This window comes from Mauremys reevesii, unplaced genomic scaffold (genome assembly GCF_016161935.1).
Source record: "Mauremys reevesii isolate NIE-2019 unplaced genomic scaffold, ASM1616193v1 Contig2, whole genome shotgun sequence".
Classification (NCBI taxonomy): Eukaryota; Metazoa; Chordata; order Testudines; family Geoemydidae; genus Mauremys; species Mauremys reevesii.
Window position 1 is genome coordinate 1,007,455 of NW_024100826.1, and position 22,943 is coordinate 1,030,397.

The following is a 22,943-nucleotide window of genomic DNA, read 5'->3' on the forward strand; positions in this document are numbered from 1 at the left end:
AGGGAGTTCAAACCAGCTGACACCTTCAGTATGAATTTCTCCTCACATAGTCAGAAGCCATTTGATAAACGTCGCCTTTTGTGGTTCACCTAAATGCTGCTCAATAATTACTTCTAGAGTAATACTTAGCACCCATACAGCCCTTTACAGTCTGAAAACACTGTCAAGAGAGCCCCTAAGTAACACCTAGGCCATGTCTACATGATGGGGACTATAGCAACATAGCTATGGTGCTATAGCTGTGCTTGTACAATGCTGTATCGTAGATGCAGCCTACAGTGACAGAAAGAGTTTTTGCATTGCTGTAGGAACACCATCTACCTCTGCCGTTGACCTAGCTGCATCTATCTTGGGAGTTAGGTTGGCATAGTTATGTCTCTCTGAGGTGTGGATTTTTCACCCTTCTGAGCGATGGAGCTATGTCAACTTAAATTTTAAGTGTAGACCAGGCCTTAGAAAAGAACTCGTGAAGTAGGCAGAGAAACTGACACTAAGATAAAGGCACAGATCCTCAAAAGGTATTCAGGCCCTAACTCGCATTGATTTCAATGTCAATTAAGCACTTAAATGACTTTGGGGATCTGATTCAAAGCAATTTGCTAAAGCCATAGAGTGATTGAGCATCAGAGCCAGGACTGAAACGCTGTGTCTCCAGTCCTCCAGTTCACGCTGCCTTCTCTCTGAACTGAAGGCCCAGCACCACTGCCCTTAAAGTTAAGCATATTCCATTCTCATTCCCATTGCCCTGCTTCCCTAGAGGTAGCAGTGATTGAGAGCACTGCACAGGCTGGGTCTGGGTTGTAGAACAGCTGTTCTGTAAGACACCTGGATTTGAGTCTTATTCCCAGACTCGCTCCTAAGTGTGGGAGGCATCTTGAGGGAAAGAAGTGTCTGACTTTATCGAACAGTAACCCCTCTGGCCAAGGGAGGGGTGACACTGCTGGGCCCCAGAAGGAGTTTCAGGTTTATCACCTACCATGTCACCGACAGGATTTTGTCCATTCTGGACTTTATTGTCTGTAATGATGAGTTTTCCAACCCTTCCCATATTCTAGTCTAAGAGGCCTCACTCTTACATGAAATCCAGCTGAAATTTTCCTTTTATTCAGTTCCTTCCCATTCCACCTAATCACAATTCCTCACCTTTCTTGGTGTTCATGTCCCTGCCAGACTTCAGCTGGTCATAACAACCCTCACCTCACAATGGTGGTGAATAAAACCTTAAAATGTGAACTGATACCTGTTTTTGTGGGCAGACAGTTTGAAACAGAAACTCTCAGGCCTCATACACCTCATTACAGTGTTAACTCTTGCACATGACAGTGTAAATGACAACATTGCTAATTGTTTCAGTTCCGGTCATTTTAGCACAAATATAAAGTTAATGTGTTTATCCCACTATACGAAACTACCTTCCATACCTCCACAAATGCCAAAAGCCCCAACTAACCAGCAGCCCAAATCTCCAGTTTCTCCCCAGACAGCTTTTGCGATATAGTTCTATATTTAATTATTCCTGAGGGCATTCTGCACCAAAAAATTAAAACTCTGTGCCAAAAAATTAAAAATGATATGCACAATATTTTAAAATTCTGCAAATTTTATTTGTCAAATAAATGTAGAGGCTCCAGCATGGCACTGGGGAGCACAGGCCACTGACTGCACAGAGGTGGGAGATCACTGTGCAGGTCCACCCCAGGACACAGACTCAGCAATGAAGCTGCACCCAACCCTGACACAGTGCAAGGATAGGGCCCCGCCCCTCTGTGCCCAGTACACCAGGTGTGAGCAGGAAGGCTCAGGAAGGCAGGATCCAAGCATGGAGGGGCTTAGTGTGGGGGGATCCAGGTGTCGATTGAGACAGTTCTGTGTGGGACAATCTGGGTGCAGGTGGCTCAGTGGAGGATCCGGGGTGTGTGGGGGATCTGGATGCACAGGGGCTTGTTGAAACAGTAATGGGACTCTGCAGGGGGGGTCCAGGTGAAGGTGGTTGGGGCTCAGCAGGGGGGTGTCTGGGTGTGAGGCAGATGGAGCTTGGCAGTGGGGTCTTGGTGTTGGGGGCTCAGCTGGGGGTGGGGACGTTGCAGATGCTGGAGATCAGTGGAGTGGGGATCCAGGTGCAGCTGGTTGGGGCTTGGTTGGGTGGGGATCCATATGCAGGTGGCTCGTCAGGGTGGTCCAGGTGCAGGGGAAGTGGGGCTCATCAGGGGGGTTTCTGGGTCAGGAGGGTGAGGCCCGGCGGGAGGGTCTGGGCAGGAGTGGGTCTGGATGCACAGGGGTTGGGCAGATGGGGGAGCAGCTCCCTGTACAGTGATCCTTCCCCCTGCAGATGAGGATCAATGGGTGTAGGAAGTGCAGGGAGGGGGAGGCAGTTTGCGAGCTTCCTACAGCTAGAGGAAAAATCTGTTGGTGGGTCTGACACTGTCTCGGATGCCATGCAGGGGAATAGGAAGTCCCATCCTCCACAGCCGGGACTAGCAGCTGAACCCAGAGCAGGGTAGGAGCCACCAGCCGGGTCTTCCCCAGTCCCGGCCCCACAGTGATTTACTTCCTGACGGCTGCCCTGGGCACCCGAAACATACTGCTGGGGAGAGTCTCATGACTGCTCTTGTGGCTTCCCTTTGCTCCCACATTAGAAAGTCATTTTTTTGCAGGGAAGCAGAGAAATCTGCAGTGGACATAAATTCTGCATATGCGCAGTGGCGCAGAATTCCCCCAGGAGTAATATTTTCAATAAAAGCATTACTGCTTTATCAGAAATGACAATGTGAAATATTACAACCTCTTAATTTTTACCTATCTGATCCCTGGTCATGTTAGATTTTATCTCCCCTTCTTTACCATATCAAGATCCACAAAAGCAGTAAATTAATGTCTTAATTTTAAGCACATGAGTATTCCCATTGAAATTACTGGACTAATCGCATGTTTAAATGCAAACACATGCATAAGGGTATGGGCTGGATCTGAGCCTATGTTAGCACATGTGTTAAAATAAAACAGTCATCACGTGAGAGAAAAAACAGGTACAAAGAGATTTTATTTTGTAATGCATAAATTGTATTAAAGAGTCATTTACAAGCACATTAAACACACAGATCCAACTTGAAACAACTTTAGAAAGAGGAATAAAATTTTGCAAGAGTCAACAGTGAAGAAAAAAATACAGGAATATCATCATACATTTAGTCTGCTGTAAGGCTATTTTTCTTAAAGACACACCATTAAATTAAGTCAGGTTTTATTTAAAAGAAGTGAAAGGTATTATTGATATCATTAATCTCTTGTTTTATTTACATATACATATAATTAACAATAGAATTAAAAAACCCCTCTTATTCTGCAAATTATGCGTATAGATGGGTTTCTATTGTTGTTACGCTCATCCTCCCTCCCCTATTGCTTAGATTTGTTTGTTTTCATCCATTTGGCTCATATTAGCTTAGTGTGTGTATGTATGTTTGTGTTTGTACAGCACCTAGCACAATAAGGCCCTAATATGATCAGGGCTCCTGGGTGCTAGTGTAATAAATTATCATAATAGACATTAATTACGGGAAATAGTTGCTACTGCTGAGTCCTGCTACCAATTTGCAGGGTTTTACCATCAGATATTTCTTTTGATTGCCTATTTCCTTTCCCCTGTTGCCGTGTGAAAGACCTACACAACAGTGGGTATGTCTACACTGCAATCGTGAGGTATGATTGCAGCACTTGCAGGCATACCCAAGCTAGTAGCCGTGGCAAGGGCTACTCACCTGACTATGTACCCAGTGTCCTGGATACCTGTGCCACTGCCCGTGCTGCTGTGGCTTCACTGCTATTTTTAGTGAGCGCTCTCGATCATAGCTAGTTTGGGTATATCTACACATGTTGCAATCACACCTCTTGATTGTAATATAGACATACTCGGTGAATAAAGACTGGCTGACTATACAGGAGGAAGAGCAGAATTTGCTATACACAAAAAAGTGTTGCTAAAGTAAACTGAAGAGAAGGAGATAAATATTTCCTTGTCTAACTTCTTTCAGTTAGAATAAGCATAGGCAATTGTTTCTAAAAATCATAAATTGAAAAAAAAATTATACGAAGGAGAAATTTTAGTTGACATCATGTAACCCTGGTGTTATTTTATACCGCTTTTGGTTGAGAGAGATAAAGAAGCAGCTCCTCCAAAGCCCACCCAGTCAAACATACAGCTAGACCGGACTCCCTAGGAGTGACAACTACAGTGTTTCAAGCAGATTCTCAGACCTTCAGTCCACTGGGCAGAGGAATCTGGTACTCTGCTTCTCCTGGACTAGTCTAATGTCTTTTCGTACTCACCAGGAGGACTTGGAGAAACTGCTGTTGAAATTGCCTTGTAACTAGCATGTGTGACCAGAATGTACCATAGCACCTGGGTATACAACTTCACAATCCCATTCCCTAATACCCAGAGACATGGCAAGGCCCCTGACATGAAGGTACTATAAGGCAAAATGCTCCTTATCCCATTCCCAATCACCTGGGGCCACCCACATTGTGTCTCTGGAGAGGGTCTTGTTTACTGAAGGATGTCCTAAATCTGTCATTTACTCTGAGGCAGCATTTTCCTTCCCAGTGCTCTGCTCAGGGAATCCTTTAGCTCCTTGTTCCTCATGCTGTAGATCAAGGGGTTCAATACAGGAGTGACAAAGGTGTACACCACAGACACTACCCGGCCTTGCTCCGGGGAGTAACTGGAACTAGGGCGTAAGTATATGAAACTGCTGCAGCCGTACATCAGGGCAACAACCATCAAGTGGGAGGAGCAGGTGGAGAAGGCACGGTGCCGGCCAGCTCCAGAGCTGATCCGCAGGATGGCGACCACAATGAAGGCATAGGAGATGCAAATCAACAGGAAAGGGATGGCCACATTTATGACACTACAAATATAGAGGGCAACCTGGTGGACATGGGTGTTGCTGCATGCCAGACGCAGAATAGCAGGAATGTCACAGAAGAAATGGTAGATTTCATTGGTGCCACAGAATGGCAGGTGGAAGATCAGGATGGTCATATTAAGGGATACCAAGAAGCCCAGTACCAGGGATGCAGCTACAATGCTCACACAGACAGTCCAGTTCATAATGAGGGTGTAGCGCAGTGGGTGGCAGATAGCCACATATCGGTCATACGCCATGAAAGCCAGCAGCACACATCCAGCACCTCCCAGGAAGATAAAGAAGAACATCTGTGTGCCACAGCCAGCCAGGGAGATGGTGGCCTTCCTCAAAGATGTGAGATTGGCCAGGGTCAGTGGGGCAATGATGGTGGAGTAGCAGATCTCCATAGCTGCCAGGTTGGCCAGGAAGAAGTACATGGGGGTATGGAGGGAGCGATTGGTACAGACAATGAGCACAATGGTGCCATTCCCACAGACACTGACCACGTACATGAGCAGAAGGATCAGGAAAATCAGCAGCTGCACCTTGGGGAGACTTGAGAAGGGATGGAAGTAGAATTCAGTCATTCCAGTTCGGTTTTCATCCCCCATGGAAATAGCAAGCGGAACCTGCTGAGAAGAGGAGCAGTGACTGTCAGCAGTAACCAAGGGCAGAACAAGTAGTAATGATATCAGACTGCAGCCAAGAGATTCAAATTCAATATCAGGGAGCAAAATCTAACTCTAGTGCAGGGGATGGGGTAACCTGTCAAAGGAGGTGGGACCTTGCCTTCCATGGAATAACATCTGATTGCCACAGCTGATGAGAGAGAATACATTGTTTCTTGTGGGGGCGGGGGGAGGCGAGTCACACAAGCTACTATTTTCAGACCTTCATAACTCAAACAATGCAACACTAAGTTTGCCAGAATCCTCTAAGTACTACGTCCTGGCCAAATGTCAGCTTACCTACCTTGGCTGTTTTGGTCCTACCTCTATAGAGAGCCCAGCTCAGGAAAATTTCAGGCAGAAAGGTAAGCATGACACGCTTTAACAGGAGGTAAAGGGAGCAATTAAAGAAGATAAAAGATTGAGATGCTAAACAAAGAGATGCTGAAAAAAAAATGAAGGAATTACAAAGCAATAAATCATCCAGAGCATATGGTACAACCAAGAGTTCTGAAGAGCTTCGGAATGAAGCAACTGAGCTGCTTGCAAAAAATATGCCATCTCATTAAAAATATCTAGTATACTGGAAGAGTATCAAATGTTGTACTTATATTTTTTAAAAGGCTAGGGTTGGTGCAGGGAATTACAGACCAGTACACCTGAATTGTATTCTTGGTAAATTGGTTGAAATGCTAATTAGAAACAGAATTATACAACATGTAAAAGATTACAATAGGATTGGCTAACCAGCATGGCTTGTGCAAGGAAAGTTGTGCCTTGTGAATGCATTAGAATTCTTTGCTTGTGTCAATAAGGTAATGGATAAAGGAAATATTTTATTAGACTTAGAGCAGGCCTTTGACAATGGACATCTCTACATTGCAATCAGAAGTGTGACCACAGCACATTTAGACATACCTGAGCTAGGTTTGCTCAAGCTAGCTCAGGTATGTACACTTCTTATTGCAATGTAGACATATCCGAAGTCCCTCACATGAGGCTATTAGAGAAATTAAATAGTCATAGTGTGAGAGGCAAAGCATTGATGACAATTCAGAAATGGGCTGAGAGACAGAAAACAAAAAGTAGGAATAAATGGTCAATTTTCATCATGGCAAAAAGGTTAGTAATGGAGTGCCTCAAGCAGTGATGAGCTTGAGGCACTCCTCACCCCACGAGAGGGTCATGGTCACGCACCCCCACCCCAGGGACCCCTGCCCCATCCACCCACCTTCCCTGTACCCTGACTGCCCCCCGCCGCCCCATCCAACCCCTCCTCTCATTCCTGATGGCCTCCCAGGACCCCTGCCCCATCCAACCACCCCTTCTCTCTGTCCCCTGACTGCCCCTGGAACCCCTGCCCCTGACTGCCTCCCACCACCCCATCCAACCCCTGATCCTTTCTGACTGCCCCACCGTGACCCTTGCCCCTATTCAATCTCCCTGTTCCCTGCCCTCTGACCGCCCCAACCCCTATCCACCCCCCTCCAACCCACGAACTCACCTGCCCTCTCTCCACCACCCCCTCCCTGCCCCCTTATCACGCTGCCTGGACGTGGCAACTGGTTCTAAAAGGGCTTCTAAATTTAACAACCGGTTCCTGCGAACTGGTGTGAACCGGCTCCAGCTCACCACTGGCCTCAAGGTTCCACACTACCTGTGCTGTTTATTAAAACAATCTGCAGGAGGGACTGAGCAGTGAAGTCACTAAATTTGCAGATGACACAAAATTATTTAGGCAAGTCAACACCAGAAAAGACAATGAGGAACTACAGAGACATTTTGTAGCCCAATTACATGAATGGGCTACAAAATGGTAGATGAAATTCAACAGTGGCCAATACAAAGTAATCCATATTGAATGGAATAGTTCAAATTACTTAATTACCTTACTGGGTTCTAACTTTACTGTTACGTCTGGATAAAAGATCTGAGCATTATTGTGGACAGCTCAATGAAGACAGAATTGGATTGAGAATGGAATGCTGAAAATGTCATTATAGTGGTACAACCTCACCTGCAATTCTGTGTTGGGTTCAGTTCTGATCACTCCATCTCCAAAAGGATAAACAGAATCAGAGGCAGTTCACAGACAGGAGACAAGAATGATAACAGGCATGGGAAAATTTACATATGATGAGAACTGAACATATTGTTTATCTTAGAGAGGAGACAAATGAGAGAGGAGATGATAAAAGTGTACCAAATACTGCATGGTGCAGAGAAGGTCTATTTGAAATGTCTAGTCTCCCTGTCTGATAACACAAGAACAAGGGGACATTCAAAGAAATGGAAAGGTAGCTAATTCAAAACTGAAAAGCTTTTTCCACACAATACATCATTAGCCTGTTGGGACTCATTGCCAAAGGATATATTGAGGCCAAGAACTTAGCAGGATTTAAAAAGGCATCAGTGCTTTATATGGATAACAAGAATATCTAGAGATGGAATAGTAAAGATTAAAAAGAAAGGTATAAACCCTCATGGTTAGACAAACACCTGTCAGGAAGGGTCTAGTTATTACTTAGTCCTGCTTGAGCGCAGAAGACTGGACTAGGTGACCTTCCCTTCCAGTCCTACACTTCTAGGACTCTATGCTCGGGGGCATAAGCCAACTTCCACTGGAAGTTAGGAAGAAACCTTCCCTGGGGACAAGTTATCCCATTATTACCTACTGAAGAATTTCTTGCAACTTCATCTGAAGCCTCTCGTACTAGCCAATGACAGGATTGTGGGTTACACAGGATTCTGGGTTAGATGGACCAACCACTGGTCTGAATTAATATTGAAATTCCTGTACTTTTAGGACTGTATGACCTCCCAAGAAAGGTGGGTTAGAATGTACCTATTGGGTTCCTGGAAGTGGGCGGGTGAAAGGATCCCCCACCCCCCAGCCTAAGGGGAGGATCTACAGGACCTGAAAACCCAACTGAGTTTGGGGGACAACTAATAAAATAACAGGGACAGGAGTGCGGTCAGAGGGTCAAAAGAAGGGAGCCTGACGGGGACACTGAGCAGAGAACCCCGGACAGCGCCCACTGCTCCTCGAAGGTGTCAAGGGAGCCAGTGGACGCCGCCCAGAGGAACTCTGCCTGGATACGTGAACGGACAGAGGATCGGAAACAAGCCCCACAGTCACAGGAGTCTCCATTGGCCACCCTCCTCTCCCTGATTTTGTAGATGGCTGTTTTAGCCAGGGCTAGGAGGAGGTTGACCAGGAGGTCCCGTGACTTTGTGGGGCCACAGATAGGGAGTGCATAGAGAAGGAGGTGAGGGGAAAAGTGCAGCCAGAAACACAACAGTATATTCGTGAGGAGCTGGTTTAGGGGCTGCAACCTGGCGCACTCTAAGTAAACGTGCGCCAGGGTCTCCCTCACGCCGCAGAAGGGGCAGGTGTCTGGGACAGGGGTAAACCGCACCAAATACACGCCCGTGCTCACGGCCCCATGAAGGAGCCACCAGCTGATATCCCTGGCGGGCCTCGGGACCAGGGTGGAGTATAGGCTGGCCCAACCCTCCTCACCCTCCAGAGGTGGCAGGAGGTCCCGCCACTTTGTGTCGGGGCAGGACACGAGGGTGAGGAAGTGAAGGGTGTGGAGCATGAGCATGTATAGATGTTTCCTTGGCGCGGTTTGGAAGTGGATCGGCTGCAGATCGTGCAGCCGGCTTACAGAGAAGGGGTGGGGGGGCCGGTTGGGTCCACAGGGCAGGGGCCCGATGAAAAGGTCCAGAGGTGGAGGGTGGGCGGGGCGTGCCCTCGTGCAGGACCCGGTTGAGGTAGGCCCGAGCAGCGGGCGGCAAAGTGGCCCTCACCTCCTGAAGAACGCGCCGGGGAGTACAAGGCCTGGAGAGCCCCATACGCTGAGCGAGCGTCAGGGAATCCAGCCAGTCTCACCAGTCATAATCCAGGAGGTCTCCGACTCTGGTGACTTCCGCCAGGACCAACCTCTGACACACCGAGGGGGACTCCGCCACCTGCACACGGAGCTGGGGATTGTGTAGCAGGGGCTCTGCGAGGAGATCTGCCCCCTCAGTGGCCGCCATGGACCTGGTTGCCGAGAACAGTTTCCAGGTCTGGAGGAGGTGCTGGTAGAAGACAGGCAGCCCGGAGAGGTCTCGCGGAAGATGTGTGTTAGAATGTAAGCAGTATGGCCACTTTTACTATACAGTGGATGTCCCTAGCTCTCTAGCTATGATATAGGCTGGTCAGAGAGACAGAAAGGAAAGAAGAACTGAAGGATTAGTGCTACTGAATAACAAGAAAGAGTCCTGTGGCACCTTATAGACTAACAGACATATTGGAGCATGAGCTTTCATGGGTGAATACCCACTTCATCAGATGCATATAGTGGAAATTTCCAGGGGCAGGTATATATATGCAAGCAAGAAGCAGGCTAGAGATAACGAGGTTAGTTCAATCAGGGAGGATGAAGCCAGCTTCTAGCAGTTGAGGTGTGAAAACCAAGGGAGGAGAAACTGCTTTTGTATTTGGCAAGCTATTCACAGTCTTTGTTTAATCCTGAGCTGATGGTGTCAAATTTGCAGATGAACTGAAGCTCAGCAGTTTCTCTTTGAAGTCTGGTCCTGAAGTTTTTTTTGCAGTAGGATGGCTACCTTTAAATCTGCTATTGTATGTCCAGGGAGATTGAAGTGTTCTCCTACAGGTTTTTGTATATTGCCATTCCTAATATCTGATTTGTGTCCATTTATCCTTTTCCATAGGGACTGTCCACTTTGGCCGATGTACGTAGCAGAGGGGCATTGCTGGCATATAATGGCGTATATTACATTGGTGGACGTGCAGATGAATGAACCGGTGATGGTGTGGCTGATCTGGTTAGGTCCTGTGATGGTTTCGCTGGTATAGATATGTGGGCAGAGTTGGCATCGAGGTTTGTTGCATGGATTGGTTCCTGAGTTAGAGTTACTATGGTGCAGTGTGCAGTTACTGGTGAGAATATGCTTCAGGTTAGCAGGTTGTTTGTGAGCGAGGACTGGTCTGCCACCCAAGGCCTGCGAAAGTGTGGGATCATTGTCCAGGATGGGTTGTAGATCCCTGATGATGCATTGGAGGAGTTTTAGCTGGGGACTGTATGTGATGGCCAGTGGAGTTCTGTTGTTTTCTTAGTCTATAAGGTGCCACAGGACTCTTTGCTGCTTTTACAGCTCCAGACTAACACGGCTACCCCTCTGATACTTAAGAAAGAGTGAGTGGTGTGGTGGGTGCTTCAGATGAGTAAGAGAGAGAAACAAAGTGCAAATGAGCATGGGCATCTGCTACAACCAACCAGATTTCAATGGACATTAGGCTCCTAAATAGCTCTGTGGATCTGGGCCACAGAATTAGTATCAGGAATGAGGACTTGCAGCTGCACTGCCCAGTCTTCAAGCAGCTTATGAGCACAGCTGAGCTGGGCCACAGCAAGGCCACCTGATTGACCACTACACATCATGGCCAAGGAAGTCAGCAGGCCTGCTCCTAACACAACTGATCTCTGACTGCTCAAGGGACATTCCTGCAGCTGCTCTCTCTCCTGTGCCTGTCCTGCTCTTAGCCTTGTTCTTGCCACTGCTCAGTCTGCTCCCGCTCTGCTTCCCTGTGGGCTTCCTGAGCCCAGGTCTAGCTACTGGCTTCGGTTCCTGACTCCAGCTCTGACCCCTTGGCTCTGATTATCGCCCAGCTCCCATTCCAACCATGACACATACCCTTAGGCCATAGTTCACAATACAATAAATATAAGATAAAATACAAGTTTAAATCAACACTGCCCAGTAAGAAGAATATAAACTTTAAAATACAAAAATTAAAAAAACACAACCTTTCCCCCAGGATCAATTACTCCTTTAAAGTCACAGACCCTGAAATGATATACAACTGTAAAACAACCAGGGTTAGAAACACATTATTTTTGTTAGATCACAAAGACCGTCTCTTCCACACTTGAGTCTTCTTTTTGCAGCTGACCAGGCATTTAGGGTGACTGCCCATATAATCAAAACATTTTGCTACATAGCAAGTATTCTAATTTTTGACACATAGTGCTGGAAACAGTATCTGAGCCAGGAATGTGGTAAACCATTATATTGGTAAATCTTCAACGTGGCCAGACCTGCTTGGGAAAGATGATTGTCTCTCGATAGTAGCATATCTCCCTTCCAAATATGCTGTCTGCAGAGTATGAAAATGGAGAGCTGTAAATCCAGCTATTTCTTGTACCCATTAATATTCTTTAAAAGAGAAAGCCAAGAGGGCATACTTGTTGCAGGGACAACTGCCACTTCCAGTTGTCTGAACATCATATCTTTATAACATCATAAACTTAGTTATAGGTGTCACACTCTTGCCTACAACCCTAGCCAGCTTCAGTTCCAAGAAGCCCAAAGAATGGAGAGAATAACAGACTTGCAAAAGCCAGGGGAACTTTAGGGTTTGTTAAACTGCTCCTGCAAAACTTTGGAAAGCGCTGTAGATTCACATGCTGAATATGCAGCCAATAATTAATGTGAAGGCACTGAGCTTTAGTCAAAATAGCACATTCCCCAACCTTTGCCCCAAGTAAAGCAGCAGGGGAAGCTGAGCATCCTCCTTAAAAATTTGTTTTGCACAAACCTTGCATCTTAAGATCTTCCCAGCCCAAATGTATGCACCATATGGTATTTGATTACAGACTTTAGCCCTAAAAATTCTAAGAGCCAGTGCAATTAAACTGTCCTCGTGGACTCAAGTGAAACAAAGCATGGCTTGCATGGAACTTAAGGCTCTCCTTTTTACCTCCTCGATATGTTTATCCCATTGGCCATTATGTGTAAACGAATACCTGAATGGGGAAAAAACTTGACCTGTTCACTGTAATGGCCATCAATCATCCATTTATGCAGCCTTGGTCTGCAGACAAAGAAAATTACTTTAGTTTTCTGAGAGTTTATCAGGTCAGACACCCCTACCCAGGGATTTGGAGCAATCAAATTTTTTAATTGCTCCACTCCGGCTCTGCTCCAGCTCCAGGCATAAAACCTACCGGTCCATGCTCCAGCTCCAGGCTCCACTCCAAAGCCCTGCTCCTACCAGCAAAAAGAGTTAGAATCCTTTAATGTGTACTCCAAACTTAGAGAAATTTGGGATAGCAAAAACATGCCATCTGCATAAAGGACTAACACAAACTGGTCCAAAATTTCGGGAGGAAAATACTGTACCCCTTTTGGAGATAGTAGAAACCACATACCAACAACACTATTTTTGCTGGCATGGTTGAGGAACAGTTTCACTCCCATTTCCATTAGGATCACTGTTACATCATAATCACTCTCCAAGATGTTTCCCAGGTGATGTGCGTTTCTCAGACCCAGAACAGTAATACAAATGCAGCATTACTGTCTCTTTCCCCACTGTGGAAAGGTGATACTGACTGTGAGAGATTAGAGATCACCACAAATAATACTGCACTTCTAAAGCACCTTCTATCCCATGATATCAGAGCCCTTTACAAAGGTGTGGAGTGGTCAATATTAATAGTTCCAGATTAGAGAAGGGGAAACTGAGGCAGAGGGATAACATGACTTAGATTCATAGATTCTAAGGCCAGAAGGGACCATTGTGATCATCTAGTCTGACCTCTGACATATCACAGGCCATAGGACTTCTCTCAATTAATTCCTCTTTGAACTAGAGCATATCATTTAGAAAAATATCCAATCTTGATTTTAAAATGGTCAGTGATGGAGAATTCACCACAACTCTTGGTAAATTGTTCCAAAGGCAATTACCTTCACTGGTAACAATTTTCTCCTTATTTCTAGTCTGACTTTGTCTAGTTTCCATTTCCAGCCATTGGATCTTGTTCAACCTTTGTCTGGTACCTTGAAGAGTCCATTCGATAATTTTTGTTGCCCATGTAGATACTTATAGACTGTGATCAAGACACCTCTTAACGTTCTCTTTGTTAAGTTAAGTAGATTGAGGTCCTTCAGTCTATCACTATATGGCATGTCCTTATCCTTCCATTATGCTCATGGCTCCTCTCTGGACACTCCCAAATTTATCAACAGCCTTCTTGAATTGTGTCCAAGCCAACAGAGCAAGAAAGTGGCTGAGTCGAGAGAAACCAGGAGCTCTGACTCCTAATCCCCTGTTTAACCACTTGTGCCTGATGCTTCCCCAAACTTCCAAATTCGATGGATTAAAGGGAATTGGGGTGTGCTTACCTCACATCAGAAGCACAACCAGCTGCTGTCTTTCCCTTCCGGCATCTCAGTTCTGAAGAGCTCCCACTAGCTCAGAAGCTGTTATATACCTGCCAGGGTCATTAGGGATCTGAGGTGGTGATGATGAAACCACCCCAGTATCTCTCACCTCAGGCAGCAGAAAGGGGCTAAACTGGTCAGAGTGCAGACTAAGCTTTTCCTTCAGTCTGTAATGGGTCAAAACTCCCATGGTCCATCTATGGGGGAGAAAAGGACTGAAGAAGGCTGGACAGGGCAGGCAGCTTTGCCCACCTGGAAGGGCAACACTGTGCCTCCTTGGTAGCAGGGGTGGCTCCAGGCACCATCACGCCAAGCGGGTGCCTGGGGCGGCAAGCCATGGGGGGCGCCCTGCCAGTCGCCACGAGGGCAGCAGGCAGGTTGCCTTCGGCAGCATGCCTGCGAAGGGTCCGCTGGTCCCATGGCTTCGGCGGACCTCCCGCAGGCGTGCCGCCGAATCCGCGGGACCAGGGACCTCCTGCAGACAAGCCGCCAAAGGCAGCCTGCCTGCCGTGCTTGGGGCGGCAAAATACCTAGAGCCGCCCCTGCTTGGCAGCTCAGCAGGGAGAGAATGGGGTTAATACCTGTCAGGGCTCTGCATACCCTTCAGGGTTTGATTCATACAGCAGGCTACAAGCACTAATCTCTGCAGAGTACCAGCACCTGGGCTGGCCCTGAGCCTGGCCTTGCAGCTTCCCCTGGCAGTTGGTTATAAAGAGCTTTAACTCTTCCCCCACATCCTACCCTCCTAACCCCTTCAGGGACTGACACCCCACCCCCACACTTCCCTCCTAACCCCCTCAGGGTCTGACTTCCCCCTCCCCACACACACTGCCCTCCAAACCTTTCAGGGACTGACCTCCCCGACACACACACACACACTCTGCCCTCCTAACCCCCTCAAGGACTGACCTCCCCCCCCCACACACACACACTGTCCTCCTAACCCCCTCAAGGTATGACTGTGATATTACACCCCATATTCTTCATAGAAATATGGTTATTATCTGAATATGGCATAACTAAGATAATTTTATGCAAGATGGCTCATGTAAGGTATCATTGGAAAGGTAATAATTTACTGAAAGTGATTATCCAATTTGTATGCATGTATCATTTCTGTATCTAAAGTTATTCAATATTTCTATGTAACAATTATATCTGTGTGTATACTTGGGCAACACCTACCAGACAGTAAGAAATCAGCCTTAATGGGCCATTAGAAAAAGACAATGAGTCTTCGAAGATGTGGATCTCCCATCTGCCTGGAGTTTCTTCATGTAGACATTATAAACCTGGTTTCATAGTTGCTTTGACACTGCAAGGTCAGGTGATAAGATCACCTGATACAAAATACCACATTGGACGTTGCTGGTACTTTTCCTCTGTAGGGGGATGGGGATCAAACAAAGGTTTCCCACCTTAGGTAAATCCTTTTAAGGCTGGGGAGGAGGTTAATCTGGACTCTCCTCCATTGCCTTCCCAAGAAGAAAGACTGCTGAAAGTAGAAAAAGGAACTAACTTGAGGGGAAAGGTAATGGTGAGTCCAGACTGAGACAGGGGTCTAGTCAATAAGAAGAAATAATGGGAACTGTAAGGGTATGTCTACACTACAAGAGTAGTTCGATTTAACTTAGGTCGAATTTGTGGATTTGACCTTATGAAGTCGAATTTGTGTATCCACACTAAGGACACTAATTCGACTTTGTGAGTCCACACTAACGGGGCAAGCGTTGACATTGGAAGCGGTGCATTCTGGGCAGCTATCCCACAGTTCCCGCAGTTCCCGCTTCCCATTGGAATGCTGGGTAGAGCCCCCAATGCCTGCTGGGGGAAAAATGTGTCGAGGGTGGTTTTGGGTAACTGTCGTCATTCAACCGTCACTCCCGCCCTCCCTCCCTGAAAGCGCCGGCAGGAAATCTGTTTGCGCACTTTTCTGGTCAGTGAAAGTGCGGACGCCACAGCACTGCGAGCATGGAGCCCGCTGCGATCATCGCTGCACTTATGGCCGTTGTCAACTCCTCGCACCTTATCGTCCACCTCTTCCACAGTCAGCTGCTGAGAAATCGGGCGAGGAGGCTCCGGCAGCGCAGTAAGGACATGAAGTGTCTGAGTGGCACAGACCTCTCACAAAGCACGGGATCCCGCGCCGCAGAGATCATGGTGGCAATGGGTCATGTTCATGCTATGGGACGGCGATTCTGGGCCCGGGAAACAAGCACGGACTGGTGGGACCGCATAGTGCTGCAGGTCTGGAATGAATCACAGTGGCTGCGAAACTTCAGGATGCGTAAGGGCACTTTCCTTGAACTGTGTGACTTGCTGGCCCCTGCCCTGAAGCGCCAGGACACCCGGATGCGAGCAGCCCTGAGTGTGCAGAAGCGAGTGGCCATAGCCCTCTGGAAACTTGCAACGCCAGACAGCTACCGGTCAGTAGCGAACCACTTTGGCGTGGGCAAATCTACCGTGGGGGTTGCTGTGATGCAAGTAGCCCAAGCAATCGTTGACCTACTGCTCTCAAAGGTAGTGACCCTGGGAAATGTCCAGGTCGTCATAGATGGCTTCGCCGCGATGGGATTCCCAAACTGCGGTGGGGCTATAGATGGGACTCACATCCCTATCCTGGGACCGGCCCACCAGGCCAGCCAGTATATTAACCGAAAGGGCTACTTTTCAATGGTGCTGCAAGCACTGGTGGACCATAGGGGACGTTTTACCAACATCTACGTCGGGTGGCCGGGCAAGGTTCATGACGCGCGTGTTTTCAGGAACTCTTGTCTGTTTAGACGCCTGCAGGAAGGTAGTTTCTTCCCGGACCACAAAATAACTGTTGGGGATGTGGAGATGCCTACAGTGATCCTCGGGGACCCAGCCTACCCGCTAATGCCCTGGCTCATGAAGCCCTATACAGGCGCCCTGGACAGTGACAAGGAGCTCTTCAACTACCGGCTGAGCAAGTGCAGAATGGTGGTGGAGTGTGCTTTCGGACGTCTCAAGGGGAAATGGAGGAGCTTACTGACTCGCTCAGATCTCAGCGAAACTAATATCCCCATTGTTATTGCAGCTTGCTGTGTGCTCCACAATCTCTGTGAGAGCAAGGGGGAGACCTTTATGGCGGGATGGGAGGTTGAGGCAAATCGCCTGGCTGCTGATTACACTCAGCCAGACACCCGTGCGATTAGAAGAGCCCAGCGGGAAGCACTGTGCATCCGGGAGGCTTTGAAAGCTAGGTTCCTCAGAGAGCAGGGTAACCTATGACTGTCCAGTCTCTTTACAGAGAAGCTGAACCTGCCCCTGTTCCAGTTACTATTGACTTTTCTCAGCGGTTACATACCCCGTTCACCAGGTTCCCCCCTTCCAACAGACATTTAAAAATAAAGTTATTGGAACATTTTTAATTAACAAAGTTTTCTTTACTAATGAATTCGCGTTAAAGGGTTCAAACAGGGACTGTGGTGGGTACGGTGTGCAGTGATGTACAGACCGCTTCTACACTCGAGGAATGACAGGCTCCTGCTCCTACAGCGGTCTCTGGGGGGAGGACGGTTACAGGAGGGTGTGCAGGAAGGGGTGGGTTTGCAGGAAGGGGTGAGGGGTGTGTGGGAAGGGTGAGTAGGTGTAGGGGGATGATGGCTCTGGCTGGGGCTCAGGGCATCGGAGAGGCTCATGGCTAGGGTGGAAGGGCATGGTAAGGGCAGCCTGCCTTGCCATTTGTGGATGCCAGGCGCTCGGACCCTGGGGCAGCATACACCTCCCAGACTGACCTGGGGCAGCAGACACCTCCCAGAGTGACCCGGGTGCCTAGTGACTGCACTCTGTGTGTGACCTGCTGTTGATCCTGCCCCCATGTCTGTACCCTGGTAATGGTGGCTGTCCTATGCAATTAACAAACCCCTATCTCCCCTTCACACAAAGTCTTCTGCAAAGAAACATGACGGAAACAGTAATGAACAGCAAACTATTTTTAATACTCAACTACACAGTTGGGGGATGAAACTGGGATTTTGGATTGGGTGAGCCAGGAAGGGAAGCAATTCTCATACTTTAGGGAATGAGAGCTGTTTGTTACATGAGCGCTCTGCTGGGGTGGAGTGACAGTTTTCACGGCCCCTAGCGCCCCTCCTTCTTGTGATTTTGGGTGAGGGGGGGACAGGACTTTGTGGCGGGGGAGGGCGGTTGCAGATACAGTTCAGGGGGGCTCTCTGCTCCTGCCTGCGGTCCTGCAGAACATCCACAAGGCGCCGGAGCGTGTCCGTTTGCTCCCTCATTAGTCCAAGCAGCGTTTGAGTCGCCTGCTGGTCTTCCTGCCGCCACCTGTCCTCCCGTTCGCTGTGTGAGCGCTGCTGCTGAGAGAGGGTCTCCCTCCACTGGCTCTGCTGGGCCGCCTCGGCTCTGGAGCAGGCCATCAGTTCAGCGAACATCTCGTCCCGAGTCTTTTTCTTTCGCCGCCTAATCTGCGCCAGCCTCTGTGAGGGGGATGCCGGGGCAGTTCGGGAAACAGCCGCAGCTGTGTGATGGGAAAAAGGAAGTGAATTCCTTGCAAAGATACATGTTTGCGAACACTGAACACAGTCTAGTCTGTTTCTGTGAACAAGACCATACACGGCACCTATCTCATGCGCTCTCAGGACAAGTTCGAATTTTCGGCATTCGCTTTCATTGCCTGGGGTCTTGCACTGGAGATCAGACAAGCGGGGCAGGACAGCAGAATCCGTGTAGCAGCCAGGCCTGGTAAGCCGTAAACTTTAGGCTGCTTAACAGTTAATGGATAGCAGTGCCCTCCTGCTGCAGGCAATCTGGAAAGCATAAAGTCTGACCCTGTTCCACCCCCTCGCGGCTGTCCCCGGGAAAGATCCCTGTATCCTTTCCCTCTGCAGCCTCCACCACGTGGCTGTTAAACGACGGTCATTTTTATGCAAAGGAAAAGTCAAGCATTCCCAATAGTAACATTACACTAATTCCCCTAATTAGATTCAGCAGTCGCCGAGCGAGATCACCCTGAGGCGGGGCACTAAGAGAGACAGAGAGCGCATGCTGCGTGAAACCCTGCACAGACCAGGGCCCTATGCTGCCATGCTCGTGGAGGCAATGCTCCCACTGTACCTGAGGATAGCCTGGCGCAGAAGAGTGTGCTTCCACGGAGCACCCAATAAGGCACCTCTCCCCAGGAACCTCCTGCGGAGGCTTTTCGAGTACCTCTATGAGAGCTTCGTGGAACTCTCCCAAGAGGATTTCTGTTCTATCCCTATATGTATTGACCTTCTTTTCATATAGTTTTTATTCCTGTTTTTAAAAAAATAAATGTTTACATGTTTATAGCACTTACCGACTGATCCTTCCCCTGATTCAGAGTCCGGGTTAACGGCCGGGGAGGGTTGGTAGGGGATCTCTGTGAGGCTGATGAAGAGATCCTGGCTGTCGGGGAAATCAGTAGTGTAAGCGCTGTCGCCTGCCTCGTCCTCCAGAAACCCTTCCTCATCTTCCCCATCCGCGAACATCGCCGAGAAACTGCCCGTCGACACTATCCCATCCTCAGAGTCCACGGTCACTGGTGGGGCAGTGGTGGCAGACCCACCAAGAATGGCATGCAGTGCCTCGTAGAAGCGGCATGTCTGGGGCTGGGCTCCGGAGCGTCCGTTTGCCGCTTTGATTTTTTGGTAGCCTTGTCTCAGGTCCTTGATTTTCACGCGGCACTGAGTTGCATCCCGGCTGTATCCTCTGAGTGCCATGGCTTTGGAGACCTTCTCGTAGGTCTTTGCATTCCGTTTTTTGGAGCGCAGCTCCGAAAGCACAGACTCATCGCCCCACACAGCGATCAGATCCAAGACTTCCCGGTCAGTCCATGCTGGGGCCCTCTTTCTACTCTGAGATTGCATGGACCCCTCTGCTGGAGAGCTCTGCATCGTTGTCGGTGCTGCTGAGCTCGCCCCGATGTCCAACCAGGAATTGAGATTCAAACTGGCCAGACAGGAAAAGGAATTCAAATTTTCCCGGGGCTTTTCCTGTATGGCTGATCAGAACATCTGAGCTCGGACTGCTGTCCAGAGCATCAACATAGTGGTGCACTGTGGGATAGCTCCCGGAGCTATTAGCGTCAAATTCCATCCACATCTACCCTAATTCGACATGGCCATGTCGAATTTAGCGCTACTCCCCTCGTCGGGGTGGAGTACCGAATTCGAACTAAAGAGCCCTCTAGGTCGAATTAATTAGCTTCCTGGTGTGGGCGGTTGCACGGTTAAATCGAATTAACGCTGCTAAATTCGACATAAACTCCTAGTGTAGACCAGGCCTAAGATACGGAAACTCAGCAATTTGCCTAAAACAACATTTAGGGTTAGAAATTATTTCTTGAAACCAGTTTCTTTAAGATATTAAGTATGTGTTTTGTTTTATTTGCTTGGTAATCTGCTTTGTTCTGCTTGCTACCCCTTATAATCACTTAAAGACTGTCTTTTGTAGTTAATAAACTTATTTCTTGTTTATAACATAACCCAGTTTGTGCAATTCATAATTGGGGGCAGGCGGGGGCAAGAGGCTGTGCATACCTCTCTTCATATAGAGGGAGATGGCGAATTGTTATGAGTTTATGATATGCAGATCTTTCTATACAGTGCAAGACAATATACCTTTGGGTCTGCACTCCAAGGGAGGTGGGTACCTGAGTGCTGGGGTAAGTCCCTTCAGCTGAGTCTTCCCAGAGCTGATCTCAGTGTCTGTGTCTTTCTGCAGTTGAGTGTGGCCCTGGCTGTGTGTGTGCTAGAGGAGGCTTACGATCCTGGCTCAGCAAGACAGGGTAAAGGGGGCCCAGGCTGGCAGAACAAGTGGGCTCAATAGTATCCTAGTAAATCAGGTGGCAACCCATCACACTGACCTCACACACACACACACACTGCCCTCCTAATCCCCTCCAATTCTGACCTCCCTCCCCCACACATACCCTGCCCTCCTAACCTTCTCAGGGACTGACCTCCCCACCCACACACTGCCTTTCAAGTCCATTCAAGGACTTCCTTTCTCCCATCCTTCCAGTACTCTCATTGCCTGAAGTCCCTCCCTGTTCTACTTCTCTTAGCATCTGACTTCCCTTGTTCTTTGGGGACAGCAGCATAGCAAAGATCATTGTAGGCCCTACATAAACATCTGAACTACTTTTCCCCTTCATGTTCTTTCTCATTTTGTTTTGTTTTTAACAGGCCTGGGGTGTGTAGTTGATCAGATACTGCACTGGGATACTTCCCCTTTACAGATCACACCCCAACCTTTGATTTATTTTAACATTTTCACAAAATCCTTTGTTTGGTTTAGTGAAGTGTCAAAACCACTCTGAAACAGGGCCACCCAGAGGATTCCGGGGGCCCGGGGTCTTCGGCGGCAGGGGGCCCTTCCGTTCCGGGACCCGCCGCCGAAGTGCCCCGAAGACCTGCGGCGGGAGCCCCTCGCCGCCGAATTACCGCCAAAGTGGGACCCGCCACTGAAGTGCAGCCCGGTCTTCGGCGGTAATTCGGCGGAGGGGGGCCCCCGCCGCGGGTCTTCGGGGCACTTTGGCGGCGGGTCCCAGAACGGAAGGGGCCCCCCACCACCAAAGACTGGGCTGCGCTTCGGCGGCGGGTCCCGCTTCCCCCCCCGCCCCGGCCCGGCCCCAGCCTCTTAGCTCGCCGGAACAGCCGCAGCGTGCGGCCGGCGGGGCCTGAGCCCCGCCCCGCTCAGAGCCGCGTGGGGTGGGGGGGGGGCGGGGGGCGCCAAGCCGAGCGGAGGGGGCTTAGCACAGCCCGGAGCTCCCAGCCCCGCCCCCTCCCCACGCAGCTCGGAGCGGGGCGGGGCTCAGGGGCCCCGGCGGAGACTCGGCGCTTGATGCGCTGAGGCTCCAGGAGAGGGGCGGAGGCGGGAGCCTCCGCTGTTCTCTTGGGGGCCCCTGTGGAGCCCGGGGCCCGGGGCAAATTGCCCCCTTTGCCCCCCCTCTGGGCGGCCCTGCTCTGAAAGACAGTTATGCAGCTGCTGTTACTATAATAGCAATGAAGAGCTGGCAGATGGTCACAGGTATCATAATGGATTGGTTCACATGTGTTTCAAATGCTTCATCTCTGCTAAGATCGCAGTGTCCCTCACAACATCTCCTTGTGCTTCTCTCTAGTGCATTACTGCCCAGCACCTCTATTGGACTTCCTCCTCTCTCAGTAATTATTTTATCTTGCTGAAACACAAACAGAAACTGGTGATAAAAGCTTGCAGGCCTAGGGATTTATTAGGGAACCTGATTTTTTTTTGTTGGGCAATTACCTTGTCTGATAATTGGTAACCTTTGGGGCCTTGTTAAACTAGACAGGACTCTTTTAGTCTTTTGGGACATGAAACACACACACATAAATTAACAATATTCTCAGGTGCCTATAAGTGAGAGTTTAGGAAATTACAGGTGAGAAGTTTCACTAAAGACAAAGTTTGAATTGACATCCAACTAAATCCATTGGAAAGACCTGGAAGGTCTCCCAATTTCTATAAGAGGAACTGGAACAGTTCAGAGTTGATCTGTTCAAGAACCAAAACTTCAGATCTCACACCCATTCTGAACTTTCATGGGGATGGGACTTGGGATACGGAATCCAAAGAAGGATCCAGATCTGAAATTCATAAATCATCTCCATCTATATAATAGGCTGGAACAAACCCTCAGATGAGAACAGCAGGGATTCAGCCACCTGGGCCCCTATGGTCCGTGCTTCTTACCAACGCACACAAACTTTTATTATCCTGTTGATGTCCTTCTCTGTGTAGGTTTAGGACTACAACACTCTCACTTGGAGTCTCCTGTCCCAGACTTGTACTGTGTTTGCCCAACTGCCAACCCTTTTAAATGTGAGGGATTTTGAGATCCAAATCCAAATTTTTGTGGCTCATGCACAGCTACAGAAATTTTACCAACTTTCCCCACAGTTTCCCTTTTGTTGTCTACTTTGTTAAATGTCATTTCTGTCACTCAGATACCTTTTTGACAGCAGTGGATCCAGTTAATTGGTTGTATTCTTCAGGAAATTATAAAATTATTTAAATTTTGGTTAGCACCAAATTGACCCTTGACTTGAGGGCTTTGATTTTTCCAAAGCCCCTCCAGATGCCTCCTTCAATACTG

At 48.6% G+C, this 22,943-nt stretch overlaps 1 protein-coding gene across 1 annotated transcript; it reads right to left on the minus strand.

The window, feature by feature from the left end:
- Positions 1 to 4,570: 4,570 nt before the first annotated feature.
- On the minus strand, positions 4,571 to 5,518 carry LOC120393466 (olfactory receptor 10V1-like). Its single transcript, XM_039518051.1, has one exon. The coding sequence runs from the start codon at positions 5,516 to 5,518 to the stop codon at positions 4,571 to 4,573; it is 948 nt and encodes a 315-aa protein (XP_039373985.1).
- Positions 5,519 to 22,943: the final 17,425 nt, after the last annotated feature.